Below are 18633 nucleotides of genomic sequence, written 5' to 3' on the forward strand. Positions count from 1 at the left end.
CCCACTGAAAGGCACACCCAAGGAAAGGCGCAACCTATGGAAAGGCACACCCTATGGAAAGGCATACCCTAAGGAAGGGCTTACCCTATCGAAAGGCGCACCCTATCGAAAGACATACCGTATGGAAAGGCATACCCTATGAAAAGGCATACTCTAAGGAAGGGCCTACCCTATCGAAAGGCGCACCCTATGGAAAGGCGTAACCTATCAAAAGCCACACCCCATCGAAAGGTGCATCCTAAGGAAAGGCGTACCCGATCAAAAGACGCGCCCTATGGAAAGGCGTATCCATCGAAAAGTGTACCCTATTGAAAGGCATACCCTATCGAAAGGTGCACCCCATGGAAAGGCATATCCTATCGAAAGGTGTACCCCATGGAAAGGTGTACCCCAGAAATGCATACCTTAAGGAAGGGCACACCCTATCGAAAGGCATACCCTGTTCTTGGAGAGGAGATATAAGCTCTCAGCTCCAAATCAACCCAGCTTTCTATTCTTTTTGTGTCTAGGTGGGTGATGCCGAGGCTGAGACTGCAAACTGAAGTTCTCCTTTTCCAGCTGATGTCCTGTTAGGTTCTGCCAAATGGGATTTCTAGAGGAGAATGGAAAGCATGAACAGGAAAAAAGAAACTCTGCCCCTCCTATTAGCTTGCATTCTTCTCAGCATCTTCTCAGCAACAGTCCTTAACCCCTTGCGGCAGCTGGTTCCAGCGTCCAGCTTATTTCAGGACATCAGAATCAGCCAAGCATGGACATATCAGTACTTCTGAGGAGACACCACTCTCTCCTCAAAGTCTGAGTCCCACCTCCCTGGGACCTTTCTCCAAGTTTCTAGGTTCTGATGACCTCAGACTCATCCCTTGCTTCCCTAGCTCTAGGGGAAATACTTCCTGCAAATATCTCAGTTATTTAGTTGTTCCCTTTTATTGTTTTTTGGGCCCTACAACACTCGTATAACCAATTCCCTATATTAAATTATTTGTTGAAATACCTAGTGTGTTTTCTGCTTTGCTGACTGGAATACACAAGTGAAAATTGATTTATTGTAAATTACATAGTTCTTGTTTATGAAAAGGAAAAAAACATAACAGGTTTTGGGGGTTGGTGGTAGTAGATAAAGTTTTACTAAGAACTAAATTCCAAGGAAAATCTTTCAGCTAGGACTTATTGACAGTGTTATATTTGCTGAGTTTCAGAAGTTTTTGAAAGCCTCCAAATAGCTCTAAGCACAATGGAGAAGTCCTCTTATCCAACAAAGGTATTTACTATAGATATGTTCCCTACCTTAAAATTTCTAAAGCCAAAGTACTGTAATTATATTTTATATGATTTCACCTTAATTAAAAGAAGAAAACTAGACAAGAGTCTAATTTTCATTAACAAAGTAACAGTCCTATTGTTTGTTCCAGTGCTCTAGATTTTAATTTAATTTCAATGCATTCTTTTGAAATTAAGCTATGCTGAATCTAAAAATTCAATTTGACAAATACACAAAGAAATAATAAAATAGGTACTGGGTCAACTTGTTCAATTATTGCTCAGAAAAAAAAGTCCATCACCTATTTTTTCTCTCTCAACAAATTCTATCACCCTAAAAGAGATAATTTTATATGTAACTCTTACCATATGGGTAATTTAAATGAGAACTAAAGGGAGTTCTCAAGGTATATAAAGGAAATGTAAACTGGTCAGAATGCCAGTAAATCTCATCCATTATCACCATCAACTAGGTATTAAAATTGCTGGGTGGTAGCTGGTGCATAATAAAAAGTTTAAAGCATGAACTGACTTTTCAAATGCATACCTGCAGAATTTTAAGTAAGATTAGGTTCTTCATGTGTCATGCTTTTCAGTATTTTGCTTTTCAAATTATTGTTTTTTAAACTACTATACTAAGTTTTTCAATAGACATACCAGGGGAAATGTCGCAAAAATATGAGATGTTACTAAATCATGCATTTAAACTATTTTAAAGATGATATAACATGAATTAATATTAACACACAGTAATGCTAGAAGTTATAATTACATTTTTATATATATTATGTATTTTCCTGAACAAGATAAAATCACTAATATAGTGACTAAAAATTTCAACATCTTGCCTGGCCAGGCGTGGCTCAGGGGTTGAGCGTCGGCATAGGATCCAGGAGATTGCGGTTCAATTCCCGGTCAGGGCACATGCCCGGGTTGCAGGCTTGATCCCGTCGGGGGCTTGCTGATCAATGACTCTCTCATCATTGATGTTTCTATCTCTCTCTCTCCCTCTCCCTTCCTCTCTCTGAAATCAATAAAGATATATATATATATTTTTAAAAGTTTCAACATCTTAGCCTTCAAGCATGAAAGGCTAAATAAATAAAAGGTCTTGACTATGGCAATGTCATTCAATACTGCTAGGACGAAACTTTTAAAAATATACAAATAAGAATAATAATAAAAATATTTAGTCCATGGTTTTGCAGTGTTCATAAGGAGAAAATTCTGAGATGCTCTAAATTCAGTTACAGCGTCTGAGAGTGACAGAAAGAGAACTGTTAAGACTGTTAATGGCTGCTGGCCATATAACAGAAAACTGCTCACATTCCTTCCATTGCCTGTTGGAACTCTGGATTAATTTCCAGGTTGCTATTTCAGCAGATTATTTTAGTCAGGCACCTGTTGTTTACAGGTGGGCTTTCCGGACTGCTACCCACTGCTCACTCATAGGATTAGGCATTTCTGTATGTGAACTCTGAGCCTATCCCAGAGCTGACCCCCCTCACCTTCTCCCACCTCTTTGCCTATATAGCTCATGTAAATTTCCTTCAGACTACTACTTTTCCCCCCTTCCCTCTAACTGATGTATAAAAATGCTAGCAAAATTCTAGGACAATTCATGCATTGTCTTTTCTATCTAGCCATGGTACAGGTCTTCCTTTTGACTAGTGTTTTGGATCAATAAAACATTACTTATAAAAAGACTTTTGGCTGTGGAAGTTAAAGATTTTTGTTTGTTTGACATTGTGTTCAAATCTATTTTCTACTAGATCCGTACAATAGCCCCCTGAAGACTGATTCTACTTTTCAGGTTGCCACAATACTCAATATAAGTTCCCACCACCTTGCTCTTAGAACACTGTAACTTCCTCTTACTTGTTTTCAGGCCTCTACTATCTCAGTCTAATCCACTGTTCCTATCATCAGTTTTGCCTTTATAAAACATAGATCTTTACTTATTACTTCCACATCCCCTTCTTAATAGCTTTGTCACATCCCACTCTGGCACAGCATTTGAATCTTCCCAGCCTGGTGCTACTAAGGTCTTTGCTCTAATGTGTAGCCACCATTCCATTCCAAGCTTCCTTTACTCTGTCAGGTTATAATAACAAACTGGGCAGACTTCTCCTGTCCCTAAAATACCATTCCCTCTTTTATTAATTCACAGAACTTCTTACACATCATGTAACCTCTATTTTTATCAAGAGAATTACTTCTTACTCATGTAATCATCCCTGACTTACTCTCAGCAAAATTAATCATTCCCTCACCTGGGATCCCAAAGAATATTGTCATACCTATATTTTTGTGTGTGTTGTTATCACCACTTAGTAAATCACAGCTCCTCTATCACAGTGCCTAACATACAGCAGGCACATCAACAGACACTTGATGAGTATGAATGAAAGAGCAAACGAACAAATGAATGCAGAGAACTCCTTTTTCACCCAAGGAGAAGCTAAGAAAAAGTTCAGAAGTGACTCAGCTAAGGTCCTTTATATATTTAATGGGAAGTGATTAGAACCTAATGGCTACTATATACTTTTCATCAAAAACTTATTTTCATCCCTTAATTATTATTTTAACTCAGTTAATGATTAACCATAACTTGATAATAATGATAAAAAACTCTAAAACGAGAATGTGGCACTAAGCTGTTTCACTTGAAACATTTACATGCATAAATTTCAAAACTCTCCCAAATAAGAGCATTCCTCTATCTAACTGCCATATATTAACTTGCCTAGTTTAAAACACAACTTTTATGGGAACTATTAAGCAAGTTATAAATTAGTACTATAGATACATGGAGAGAAAAATATAACAGCTGAAAAGGCTTCTGTGAGATGCGAGGACTTCAGCTGGCCATTGGCTTAGCATAGCTAGGAAATCCCAGAAGGAACTTCTAGGATCTCTCACAGACAGAATCCACCATGGCTGGTTATGGAGCACTGAGATCAGCCTGACCGTGGAAGAGGCTGAGAGAGAAGGTTCTATATGGAGTCAAGCTGTGAGAAAAAATACTTTCTTTAGGAAAATTAATGTGATAATGATATGAAATAGGACTTGGAGGAAGTATATATTAGAAAGAAAGTCAAATTTGGAGTTTTCTGCAATAATCCATGTGAGAAAAGAACCAAAACCTAAATTATGGCAATGGCTTCAGGGAAAGAAGAGAGGCAATAAACAAAATGTTATGATGATGAAATGTAACATTGATAGATTAATTTGGCTATTATAAATTTAATATAACTTTGAAAAGAATCTATATTGACCATGCAAATAAGAGTGTTATACTTTACTGAAGATAATACAATAAATCTCTGGGTTTAGAAGTTTTAGAGACAATAAAGTAGAATGCTAAACTCACGCAGACCCCTTCTCTATCTTGATTTTACTACCTATCCAAAGGTAAATTAAAAATACTTTATTTTCTAATAATTATAAAAACAGTACAACAACAATAATAAAATTAACATTTTTTGAGTGACTATTAAGCATCAGGCACTGTCATAACTATATATTTAATGCTAATGACAATGTTAAAAAGGAGTAGTACTCATAAACCACAAATTTTGCCATTAATGTTTATAGTGTTTATATTGTCAGAATAAAAAAATAAAAAATAAATTGTCAGTGAAATGATACTTTTTATTAACTTTTTCCCTTTGACAAAGGCAACAACAGAAAAACTAAAAGAAAAAACTGTTTCTATCTTATAAATAAGATGCTTAAGTGACCTAATAAAAATGTGATTAGGTTTCCTAGATTTCTGACTTTCAAAACTGATTTTAAAAAATTTTCAGAATAACGGAGCAAAATATTATTTAAGATTTCCTTTTAGAATTTATTGATTTAGTGGACAAATAATGAAATTAATGAGTATTAAAAAACTCAAGTCTAATGAAACAGTATACACACATCCACATTCAGACACATAGAAATGTATATGAAATATTGTACACTAGAAGCACAATAGAAAAACACTAAAAGTAACATTTATTCAGAACTGATATTAATCATTCATAAAAAATAATGATCATAATTATGGTAAAAAGTAATTAATTTAAAACAATTCGATTAGCATTTGATTGAAAATCCTTTGCATGTACAATTTAATTACAATTCTAAGTGACCCAATATATTAACATTTTTCTACAAACCTGTTCTTTTATCTAATTAGGATAAGCTTCTTAGTTAATTACATAAGATTAATACTAGAAAATGTATGCTATTCTTCTAAATTCACTGATTAGTTATCAAAGGTATATCAAATTTCCAAAATGTAAAAACCTTAAAGCAATTTCATCCTAATATTATTTTTAAATTTGCATAATAATAGCTAACATTCATTGAGCACTTAACATAGGCTGGGTACACTTCCATGTACTCAGTATTAACCAATCTAGTCATTATAGCAATCACTAGCCCCATTTCACAGAGCAGGAAACTAGACAAAGAGGTGAAACAAAATGTGCAGTCATATCTAGAAGTGGCAGAGTCAGAATTTTAAACCAGGCAGTGGAATTTCATAGTCCATGTAGTAAGCATGATAATGCTTACTACAGTATATTGCATTAAGAAAAAATGGTAAAATATTTCATTTCTGTCCTATTTTAATAAAACTTTATATTACCTTGCAGTGTGGTTTTATAATAAACAATGGTAAAACTGTATTAAACTAAAAATTATATAAACACACACACACAAACACCCCTAAGAACTGGCATTTGCTATTCTAAATGACACATTGATCCTGTCTTACTAATGAAAAGTGATCTTTAGAGTCAATCCAAAGAGATATTAAGAAGTATTTCATTTTAATCATTTCATTTTCATTATTTCCCCCAGTGTTTGTAATGCAGATCTCTGCAAATTATGAAGTGGTATTTGTGTTAGACTAGTAAGAATTATAAAAAAGTTACCCCATGAGCAGAGAGAAAGGTAAATCTATGCAGAGGGAACCACACGAACAAATACAAATGTTAAAAAGTAGCTGGCATGTTAAAAACAAACAAAAATACAAAAAACCCAGCAACTATTCAAGTGTAGAAAAACATGGGACATGTGGTTCAAAGAAGTCAGAATGAAGACAGCCAGTCTGGGATGAGACCACAAATGCCCATGCTAACAAGCTGGCATTTTATTTTATTCCTAAGCAATCAAATAAGTTTTCAAACAGGTGAATTATATGATCCAGAAAGAGATTAATAAGAGTAGAACATGAACTGAAAGGTGGGAATCCCAGGTTTAGTCCAAGGACACCTATCTATCTTTATTAGGAACAATAAAGCCAAAGCAGCCACATGCCAATGGGTTTGAAAAATTACCCAAAAATCTGTATTTCACCTTCCTTTCGATTCTTTGTTTTAGGTTGGGATTCACAGTTTCCATCCCCTCTGTGTAGCCCTTTAGAATGACGACTCATTTTGAGAGTCTACTGAGCTTATAAATATGACCTTATATGACCTTTAATGATCTCTATATGAACTTATAAATATGATCCCAAGGTGCCTCCCCTACAATAAAGTATTTCAACATCATTTACTTTAATCTGTGCTTCTGCCCCACACTTACCTCAATATTCCTATATTTTACTCTAACCAGGCTCCCCACTTTTTCCTTTGTATGTAGGAACTGTGGAGTTATGTATAGCATGAATCCAACATCAGAGAGCTAGTAATAGACTATATCTACAACCCAAATGAGAAAAGTGAAGAGTTGAAAAAGGTAAAGAATTAATGAGTTTCTTATATTGGGTTGGGTCTTAGGAGGCAAATAATGTCTGTCTATCATCTATCTATCTATCTATCTATCTATCTATCTATCTATCTATCTATCTATCTATCTATCTATCATCATCTATCATCATCTATATCTATCATCTGCCTATCTATCATCTACCTACCTACCTACCTACTTACCTACCTACCTACCTATCTACTTATCTATCTACCTACCTATCTATCTATCTTTGAAGTCCCTTCCCTGATTCTCTTTATGTAATAACAGGAAAAAATTATCCAGAGTTATGAAGAAGGTATCTGCTTGTTATTAGCGAAGGGGATAGGAGTGGAAGGGATGGGACAACAATAAAATGTAATGGGCCTAATGGAGAGAAGTAGGTAAGGCAAGGAAGGCTAAACTGCATATTTCAGGAAACTTCACACAGTGGGAAAAGTCAACTTCATGAACTTCAGGAACTGCCCAAATTTAAAAGAATCCAGTCCAAAGGAAAGTGAGCTAGTAGGTGATCACATACTCAGCAATGTGAGCTGTCCCTTGCAACTTCACAAATGTTCACTAAAAGGACAAGATTCAGGACACGCTATCCCAAAATATGACACTCTGGAGAAAGAAGGCAAGGTGTGAGCAAAAATATAGCAGGTATAGAGGATGACACAGCACACGACCAGGAAAGACAAATTACACTGGTGACACTGCTTCCTCGGCGGATCGATTTCTTTTACTATTATTTCTTCCATCTCATTCCAAAATATTGTATATATTAAGGGCAGGTCAATGCCAAATTTTACCAACATGGACAATTTGTAGGTAAAACTGAAGGGGGAAAAAGGTTAGGGAGAAACAATCAGAATGATTTTCCACTACTAACCTGGTTTAGTTTCTTCCAGAGATTAAGGACAGGAGAAAGTTCATTAGACCAGATTTCTCTATCAAATTTGCAACCAGCTGTTACTGATCTGCCCAAGATCCTCAACTGTGAAATAACCTGAATGAACAAAATAAGTAGCAACAAATGAAAATGACTTCAGTCGAACAGAAACAGCATAGGTACAAAAACAGACATATTTATTTTATAAAAACAAAGACCAAAATAAACAAGTTTAATCCCATTATCTATTCAATTGGCTTAATATTTTACTGATTTACTTAAGCAGTTAAAAAACAAAAGAACCTAAAAACAGTACGGAGGCTTCTCAAAAATTAAGAATCCAGTTACCACATGACCCAGCAATCCCTCTTCTGGGTGTCTGCACAAAAAATTTAAAAACATTTATTCACAAAGATATATGCACCCCTATGTTCACTGAAGCATTCATGGTGACCAAGACATGAAAACAACCAAAGTATCCTTTGATAGAGGACTGGATAAAAAATATACAGTGGTACATATACACAATGGAATACTACTCAGCTGTAAGAAAAGATGAAATATTGCCATTTGCGATAAAATGGATGGCTCTGGAGAATATCATGCTAAGCAAAACAAGTCAGACAGAAAAAGTCAAGAACCATATGATGCACTCATATGTGGGATACAAAGCTGAAAGCAACAATAAACAAGTAAAAACAAACAAACAAAAACAGACAACAGTATGGTGGTTACCAGAGGGAAGAGGGGTGGGGGGTAGGGTGGTCAGGGGTCAGGGGGTCAAGTACATGGAGATGGAAGAGTATCTGACTTTGGGTGGTGGATACCCAAGGCAATATACAGATGATGTATCATAGAATTGGACACTTGAAACCTATATTATTTGATTAACCAATGTCACCCCAATAAATTTAATTAAAAACAAAATGATGTATTATAATGGCTCTTATTTGAAAAGCTGCTTCTTTAGCTAGAAAGCTCGAATTATTCATTATTAATAACCTCTCAATGTTCCTATTTGCTCACTTCTGAAATCCAAAATATGTTTCAGTTTGACTGGTTTAAATTTCATACTTTCAAAATACTGATAAATTATAGTTTTTTTGAAAAGATGAAATGACAAGAAACATAGTAAATATCATAGCAAACTGTATAAAATAATAGAACAATTTCAATAATTACTGGTTGGTAAAAATCATCAAAAACTAAGTTTTAAGGCTCTATATTAAGTTGGTGTTGTCATCTTAATGTTTCCTCTATACTTAAGACTCAGATGAAAGAGTATAGATCAATTAGTTAAAACAAGGCAAGGTAAACAAAGTATTCCCTAGTTAGGGCTTTCACTTTTGTGACTTCCTTTGTTATCCATATTTTTAATCAAAATCAATTCACTCACATTTTCTTTTCTTTTTTTAATGACTTCCATTTCAATAACATTAATAAACCTTCTTAAACATTTGCTAAGAATGACCCAGAATATTAGCAAGTATACTAAATATTGTATTATAGATACTGGAGTATGTGTATAAAAATCAGTGAGGTACCCACTGATTGTTCTTCATAAATATGTCAACTGAATATTAAAATTGTGCTGTCTCATTGCGTATCTAACATAAACAAAATAAATTTTAAAAAAAGGCATGTTTCCCTAAACTAGTATTTTAAACATCAGCATTTTCAGCATGTTGACTACTTTTTTTTACTTTTTGAGAGATGTTAGTTGTTTTTCCTTTTTAACAGATTGGACTATATTTCATATTTTGTTGGGTTCTTGTATTACTAAAGTTTGTAATAAAATAAGGGCCATAAATCCTTCAGAATGAATGCACTGCTTAATTGTTAAAATCCACAATCATGCTGCTAAACTCGTCACTTCTAGAGGTTTGATTGATTCCCTAATCTTGAAAACTGTGGTGATTCAGTGTTTCATTTTCTTTGTTTTTCTGATAAATTATTTTCATTTGCTCTAGCTGAACCTACAACAGCACCTAATTTATCAGCTTTGCTAGACCACAAACATCACTAGTTGGTAGTCAGAAGTGCTATTTTAACTCTGGTAACATTTCCTATCACTTATTTGTGTTTTAAATTTGTCAAATACGACAGAAAACAAATAAGAATGCAAAGAGCTGTCTGAAGAAAAAGAGGTTCAAATATTTTTTATATGTGATGTTAAAACTATTATAAGAATAAAATGTTGGCCAGCCCCAAAAAGGTCATGCTTTCTGCATTAGAAAAATAACATGTGAGGCTTCTTTTCTTAATAACAGTGTCATAATATATTGTGATCTTCAATGAACAGACAGTATAAAAAGGAGTTCAAACAAATGATAGAAGTATTTTTATGATGAGGGCAGGGCTATAACTCATAACCATGGACTGACCACCCTTTGTTTCTACAAAATCTTACATATTTCTCTCTTTTGCAAAGCACAGATAAAATGTCTTTCCATTACTCATGTTTTAAACCAATTAAAAATACTCCCTTCAGTATTGTCGTGCACACTGCTTAGCAACAGGCACAGGCTCCGAGGAGCGCCGTGGGCCATGTGTCGCTGTGTGAGCACCGGGGCGCTCGCCCAGACCTACAGGGCACCGACGGCGCTCCAGGGGCGAGCCCACGGACGGAGTCTCACCCGGCCACTCCCCCGGCTGCACGCACCAGAGCACCTGCGGCCACCAAGAGATGCCGCAGCACGAGATGCAGGAGGCTGCGCCGGCATCACCTGGCGCACTGTCTCACAGGGAAATTTTATAAGTAGGAAGAATACACTCTAAAATGAGAGTATAAAAGTACAGTATAGCAAATAAATAAACCAGTAACAAAGTCATTTATTATCATCATCAAACATGATGCACTGTATGTGCTATACTTTTATAAGCCTGGCAGCACAGTAGGTTTGTTTATACCACATCAACCACCACAAACATGGAGTAATGTGTTGTGCCACGATGGCTACAATGTCACCAGGCAATAGAAATTTTTCAGCTCCAATATAATCTTATAGAAACACCATAGTACATGTGGTCCCTTGTTGACCAAAACTTTGCTAATGACACATGCCATTACTGCAAGTAAGGGATGGTTACACAGATTCAGGGTTAGTTTTGTCCTGAAAAATATAAGAATTAGTGGTGAGTATGATTATAATTGTTTTATTTTATTATTAGTTATTGTTGTTATTCTCTTACTGTGCCTTATAAATTAAACTTTACCATAAGCATTTATGTATAGGAAGCATTATATATGTGTACCAATATTATACATATATGTATATACATACATATATATAATGTGGGGTTCAGTAGGTATCCACTGAGGTCTTGAAATGTATCCCCTACAGATAAAGGGGGACTACCGTATTAGAAAAATGACAGTTTAGCTTTTTTCCTTTCCAATCCTTATACATCTAATTGTCTTTTCTCGTCTTCCTGACATAACTAGATCCTCTTCTGCAATGTTGAATAAAAGCAGTGATAGTTGACATTCTTATCTTGCCCTGATTTTAAAAAGAACGCTTTCTAACATTTTATTATTGATTATAATATTTGCTATGTTTTGTAGATACTATTTATTAAGTTGTATTAGTCTTCTTGGGCTGCCATAAAAAATACCACAGCCTGGATGGTTAAAAAACAAAAATTTATTTTGTCACAGTCCTGCAGGTAGGAAGTCAATAAGATCTAGGTGCCAGTATGGTCAGTTTCTGGTGAACACTCTTTTTTTGGCTTATAGATGGCTTATATTTCTAATGTTAATATATGATGTATAAAGGAGGGAAAAACCCTTTCTCTATGTCTTTCATGTCTTTCAATAAAGAAATCTGTGCCAGGCATACACAAGATCAAATGGTAACTTCTATTGATTGTGAGATGAGATTTCACTCACCACGTTAAGCACTGACATCATCTTTTTTTGTTTTGTTTTGTTTTGTTTTGTTAATCTTCACCCAAGGGTATTTTTTCCTTTTTTTTTTTTTTTAGAGGCAGTGGAAGGGAGGGCAGAAGGGAGAGAGAAACATCGATGTGAGAGACACATTAATTGGTTGCCTCTAGCACCTGCCCCACCCACCAGGGCAGGAGATCGAACCTGCAACCCAGTGCATGGGCCAGTGCTCTGACCACTGAGCAACAGTGGCCAGGGCTGACATCATCATCTTTCCAAGGCAACATACTAAAAGCCTGAAAATAAATCTCAGGAGACCCCCTAGCTTGTATAATTTTAATGTAAGCAAATTAAGAATAAACTTTCTCATCAAAGGATGTTTAAATTTAAGACTAGTGAATATACCAGCTTCAATATACTAGTGAATATATTGTTTGCAGTAATAGGCTGAACACTTCATTATAAATCATATATATTAATATTTTATATATAATTCTGGTCAATACTAAGTAACTTAGACCTGAAATTAATTACTAAATTATATAAAACGTATGGATTCAGCTCTGCCATGAGAATATGTAATTATGATGCTTTGTTGCACTTTGTATAATTAGTGGCTCTAATAATCCTACTTGCTGAGAGTAAAATTATACTTTTGTTATTTATGAAAGTATAAATAAGACAAACATAGAATATATAAACACATCATATTATATATACAAACCCATAAACACACATATATGAGACTTCATGTCTTCTAATATCCTAATATTTCTACCTATTTATTTAAAAAATAGTTAAAAAGAACAGGACAGTTAAATTAAAAAAAACTAAACATGTGCCTGTCATATGATTCATCCCTTCTACTCCTAAGTATGTGCCCAAGAGCAATAAAGGCATACGCTCATACGAAGGCACAAAATTTTCAAATGTATATAGCAGCTTAATTTTAGTAGCTTCATACTGGAAACAATGTAAATATCCTTCAATGAGTGAATGAAAGACAAACTGTGGTGCATCCATACAATGGGCTACTAATGAGCAATAAGAAGGAATAAACTGCTAGTACACACAACATGGCTAATCTTATATAAATTATGACTCCAGACAGAAAAGAGTACTTAACTGTATAATCCTTTTACATAATTGGCAACTAATCTACACTGACAAAAAAGAAATCAGTAATTGCTTGGGATAAATGAGGGAAGACAGAAAAAAGGGATTACAAAGTGTTAGAGAAAACTTTTGGGTGGTAATGGAAATGTTCGCCATCTGACGTGTTGATGTCTCACAGGAGTGTGTGTGTGTGTGTGTGTGCGTGTGTGCATGAGTGTGTGTGTGTGTGAAACCTTATCAACTCATACACTCTATGTGCAACCTACTGAATGGAAATTAACCTCAATAAAGCTGTAAAAACTGAAAAAAAGTATTAAAACAATGTTAGTTCACAGAATAATGAGGAAAGGGGCTTTAGGCCAATAAAAACACTGGTTATTCTGGTGGGAAAAGGTAAACAAGTGTTGATATGGCTGCTGCACAGAGAGGCTATGGGTTTCTCACTGTCACCCTTGGTCTTGGCTCTGGGTGCCGCCCAGGTACTAAACCTTGTTTCAGGTGCTACTGCCTCCCAGAGAGGCAGGAAGCCACCTCTCTGAGTCACTCAGTCCTTATCACAGGCTTGAACGGTGCCTGTCATGCCTGTGCTCGGACTGCGAGGAGGACTGAAACATGAAGTAGGTGTCATTTTCAAAACCTGCCATGGTGTTCATGCCCCCCCACCAAGAATGGACATCATTAAAACACCCATACTACCCAACCAATCTATAGATGCAACACAATTACCATCTAAATACCAATGGTATTTCACAGAACAGATAATCCAAAAATGTATATGGAACCATAAAACACTAAATAGTCACAGCAATCTTGGAAAGAACAAAACTGAAGGTAGCACACTACCTGATATCAACTGTACTACAAGGCTACAGTAATCAACACAGCACGGCACTATCATAAAAACAGACACATGGATCAATGGAACAGAATAGAGCACAGAAATAAACCCACTCCTTTACAGTCTGTTAATATATGACAAAGGAGGCAAAAACATACAATGGGGTAAAGACAGTTTATTCAATAAATGGTGTTGGGAAAATTGGACAGATACACGCAAAAAAATGAAACTAGACCAACTTCTTACACCACAAACAAGAATAAACTCAAAATGGGTTAAAGACTTAAATGTAAGGTTTGAAACCATAAAACTCTTAGAAGAAAGCACAAGCAATAAAATCTCTAACAGTTCTCTTAGCAGCATTTTTCTTGTTGGGCAAGGGAAACAAAATAAAAAATAAACAAATGGGACTACATCAAATTCAGAAGTTTTTGCACAGCAAAGGAAACCACTAACAAAACAAAAAGACAATCTACTGAATAAAAGAACATATTTGCCGATGATACATCTGATAAGGGGTTAAAATTTATGAAGAACTCATACAACTCAACAACAAAAAAAACAGACAATCCCATTAAAAAATAGGCAGATGACCTGAATAGACACCTCTCCAAAGAGGACATGGAGATGGCCAACAGGCATATGAAAAGATGCTCAGTGTCACTGTCAGAGAAATGCAAATTAAAACCACAATGATGAACAAAATAGATCCAGTGACACAGAAGCATGGAACAGGCTGAGGAATCTCAGAGGGAAGGCGAGGGTGGTGGGGTGGTGGGGAGGTTAACCAAAGAATTTATATGCATAAATGCATAACCCATGGACACAATAGCGTGGTGAAGGCCTGGGGTGGGGGGAGGGTACAGGGTAGAAGGAGTCAATGGGGGGAAAAAGGGATATCTGTAATTCTTTCAACAATAAAGGTAAATTTAAAAAACAAAAAACAATGAGATATCACCTCACACCTGTCAGAATGGCACCATCAACAAATCATCAAATGACAAGTGCTGGCGGAGATGTGGTAAAAGGAAGAACTTGTGCACTGTTGATGGGAATGCAGGTTGGTGCAGCCACTATGGAAAACAGTATGGAGTTTCTTCAAAAAATTAAAAAAAGGAACTGCCCTATGACCCAGTGATCCCACTTCTGGGTATTTATCCAAAGAAACCCAAAACACTATTAAAAAAAATATGTGCACCCCTATGTTCATTGCAGCATTATTTACAATAGACAAGCTATGGAAGCAACCCAAGTGCCCATCGGTAGATGAGCAGATAAAAAATGGTGGTACAGATATACAATAGAATATTACTTGGCCATAAAAAAAATCTTACCATTTGCAACAGCATAGGTGGATCTAGAGGGTATTATGTTAAGTGAAATAAGTCAGTTAGAGAAATAGAAGTACCATGATTTTACTTATATGTGGAATATACAGAAAATAAATAAATAAATAAAACAGAAACAGACTCATAGATACAAAGAACAGACTGACGGTTGCCAGAGGGGAGGGGGTTGAGGGTCTGAGTGTAAAAGGTAAAGGGATTAGGAAGTACAGATTGGCAGTTACAGAACAGTCATGGGGTGTAAAGTACAGCACAGGAAATATAGTCCATAATATTGTATGACTATGTGTGGTCCAGGGGGTACTGGAAATATCAGGGGGACCAATTTGTAAAGTATGTGATTATCTAACCACTATGATATTCAACTGAAACTATTCCAAAATATACTGAATGCAAACAGTAATTGAAAAGTTCAATGAAAAACAAGAACTTTCATAAGCTCTTCTGTTATTACCATGAAGTATAATTCACAAGAGAACAGTAGGAGAGTTGCTTCACTCTTTCCCTCTAACTAGCATTTTTCAAACTTAGAGATATTTTAATTTCTTACTAAATGATAACCCACAGAAGTAAAAACTTAAGCTTATATTTAAAAGTAATAAATATAAAGTCATTGTGTATGTTACAAAATTCAACAGGCTGATAATGTTTTCCAATCCATTTGCTTTTGTCTAAATGGTCTTAGAACTGAAAATGTGACAACTATTCAAATGTAGATTTGCCTATAGTTAGAATTCCTAATTTAATACACTGTGTATAGAAGTACATGATATATATATTACCTCTTTCTGTTGATGGTGCTATTCGCAACGTTGTAGTTAAAAATATGTTCTTGAAATATGAGTTAATATATTCAGAGGAATATCTCAGAAAAAAGAGCCTCTTAAGCTGCTTGATTTCAAAAAATGATTTTGCTAGGAATTTGTGACTTCTCTAACAACTGATGAAAAACCACTTGCATGAGGATAGCTGCAGGTGCTGAGCATGAGTAACCACATCTGCTGAGTTGATGAAAGCCATTCAGTGCAATGTTACTAAAATTATTACCCTAGGAATTAATCCTCAAATCTTTGACAATAAATAAACATCATTACATTTTAAGAATAAATAAAACATATTTTAAGAATTTTGCTTTTCAACTGCTATGGAGTTCATGGAAAAGTTCTGGAATGTCAAAGCATGTTTAGAAAAAAAAAAGAATATGTAGCTAGTGCTTAAAAAATAGGTAGCTTTTATAGAAAAATAAAATCTGTTACTGTTATAAAATGACTTTTTACAGATGAAAGCTAACAAGGAATTTGATAAATAACAACTGCCTCCCAAAACCTGCTTTTTTTTTTTTTTTTTGAGCAATAGTATTAGTCTACTGAAATTGTTTTCTAACTCATCTTTGCTTCAGTTGTCAATTCTCTACAAGCCATAAGCCACCAGAGTGATCTAGTTATTACCATGGCTCACTCGCACGGCTCAGTGTTACAAGTCCCCTTTACTTCCGCAACCTCCTGGCCTCATCCCACCACTGTCTGTCCATTGTGCTTCAGCCACATCTGTTTCATTGCTGTCCCTCCACTTAAAAAAGCAGGGATGGCCAATAAATATATCAAAGGATGTTCAATCTTAGTAATTAAAATGCAAATTAAGACAATGAGATTAACATTTTAACCCACTAGACTGGCAAATATGAAGGCATCCAAAAATACCAAGAACTGGTTATAATAAAAGGTTGTAGATATTATTGAGTTCTGGTGAGAAAGTAAATTAATATAACCACTAATAACAATCTGATACAACAATTCTATTCTTCAAAATATACCCTAGAGAAACTCATGCACAGACATACCAAGAAAGATGTACATGATGTTCATACTAGTGCTGTTTGTAATACCCCCCAAAAAAACAAATTATGTTATATTTACAAAATGAAATACTATATAGGAATAATAATAAATGAAGCTACAGCTAAACCAGTAACATAAATAAATCTTAGAAAAATGATGTGAAGTGAAATAAACAAGTCCTAGAACACCACATGCAACGCATCGTTTATAAACTTCAAAAATAAGCAAAATTAAACACCATATTTTAGGCACGTGTGTGTGTGTGTGTGTGTGTGTGTGTGTGTGTGTGTGTGTGTGTGAAAGCATGCACGCAATACAACTATTTCTAAAAGTATAAAACTATAAAAATGTTATAAACAAAACAGTCAAATGGTGGCTCCCTCCTCAGAAAGCCAGGGGGATGACATCATGGAGAGTCACATAGTTGTTGATACGAGTTGTGGGTAATATCCTAGCTCTTGGGTTGTTACTGGCTCATGGGTCTCATTACATCATCATGCTTTCAATGTTTTCTTTATATATTAATGTTACATGTATAGTCTTCTATATGTATCAAAGGCTATATTTTGAAAAGAAAGTACTCAGAATTAAAGAATCATATATACAGGACCTACAGAAACCTAAGTCATATGTACATAAATCTTATGAAGGAACACAAAGCAGGTTAAGGGGAATAAGCAATACTAAGTGTTGAGGGCAGTTGCTATTTTATGTAAGGGGTCAAGAAACGACCTGCTATTTCTTTAGCAAAGTGACATGTAGAGACCTGAAGGGAGTAAATAAGCCCTGCAGAAATCTAGGAGATGGATGCTCCAGGCAACGGAAACAGAACATCCCAAGGCTGTCAGGCAGAAGCTTAAGGCAAGTGTGGCCGGTGTGCTGGCCCAGAGCGAGCCAGAAAGACTAGGAGACTAAAGCAAAGAGGGCAAGGCCTGAGCACAGGTGCTTGAAAGCCTCTGTGATGGATGTTTTTCTGAGTTAGATGGAAAGTGATGAGGAAATGACTGTTGCTATCACTGTCTATAGAATATGTCCATCCTTTAGTCAGAAAACCTCAGTTCTTGGATCGAGGTGAGCTGGCCTAAGAATATGGAAGTCTTTGTGCAGCAGATAAGCTTTGTTTGACTATATCTAAACTCTATGGAAAGGCTTAAGTGCTTGTATAAATATGGATTCAAATAACTTCAGGCTTTTTTCTGAATCATGCAGGTTACTGACTAGATGCACAAAAGTAAGAAGTACTACACCAGAATTTTATAGCAATTACCTCAGACTGCTCTAGAGGCTGATTCCTAAAGAAAGCGAGGGAGTGGGTTTGTTGAAGACTATTTACCATATCTCCGAGTTCATTCATTCCATAAATTATAACTTGAAATTATTGAAATGTCAAGTCTTAAATATCATATTCAATGATATGACATTTTTTCTTATCCACGGAACCAAATCACAAATTGAGTACAAAGAAAACACTTCTCATTGTTTTTGTTTGGTTTTAAGTGGAAGAGCAAAGCTTGCAGTTACCAAATTCAGGAAATGCCTACCTAGATTTAAAACAGTCATTTGAAAAAAAATTCTTCAGAAACTGAATTCTCGGGGACAACTTTCTATGGGGGGAGGGGATTTAATAATTTGGGAGACCTGGTTTGCAGGGCCTTCTGCTTCCCAGTACAGGACAATAGGAATCCAAATCCTCTCTAATCAAAGTTTTGAATAGTTATTTCTAAAGTCTGTTC

At 35.4% G+C, this 18633-nt stretch overlaps 1 protein-coding gene across 2 annotated transcripts in view; it reads right to left on the reverse strand.

Annotated features, from left to right (window-relative positions):
- Positions 1-18633, reverse strand: part of DYNC2H1 (dynein cytoplasmic 2 heavy chain 1) — a 244420-nt gene that overhangs the window by 46293 nt on the left and 179494 nt on the right. For both annotated transcript variants that reach the window (XM_081152801.1, XM_081152800.1), the window contains one exon: positions 7877-7993. In XM_081152801.1, coding sequence (XP_081008927.1) covers positions 7877-7993 — 117 coding nt within the window. The remainder of the gene's footprint in view (positions 1-7876; positions 7994-18633) is intronic.

This window comes from Miniopterus schreibersii (assembly GCF_964146895.1).
Source record: "Miniopterus schreibersii genome assembly, chromosome: 12".
NCBI lineage: Eukaryota > Metazoa > Chordata > Mammalia > Chiroptera > Miniopteridae > Miniopterus > Miniopterus schreibersii.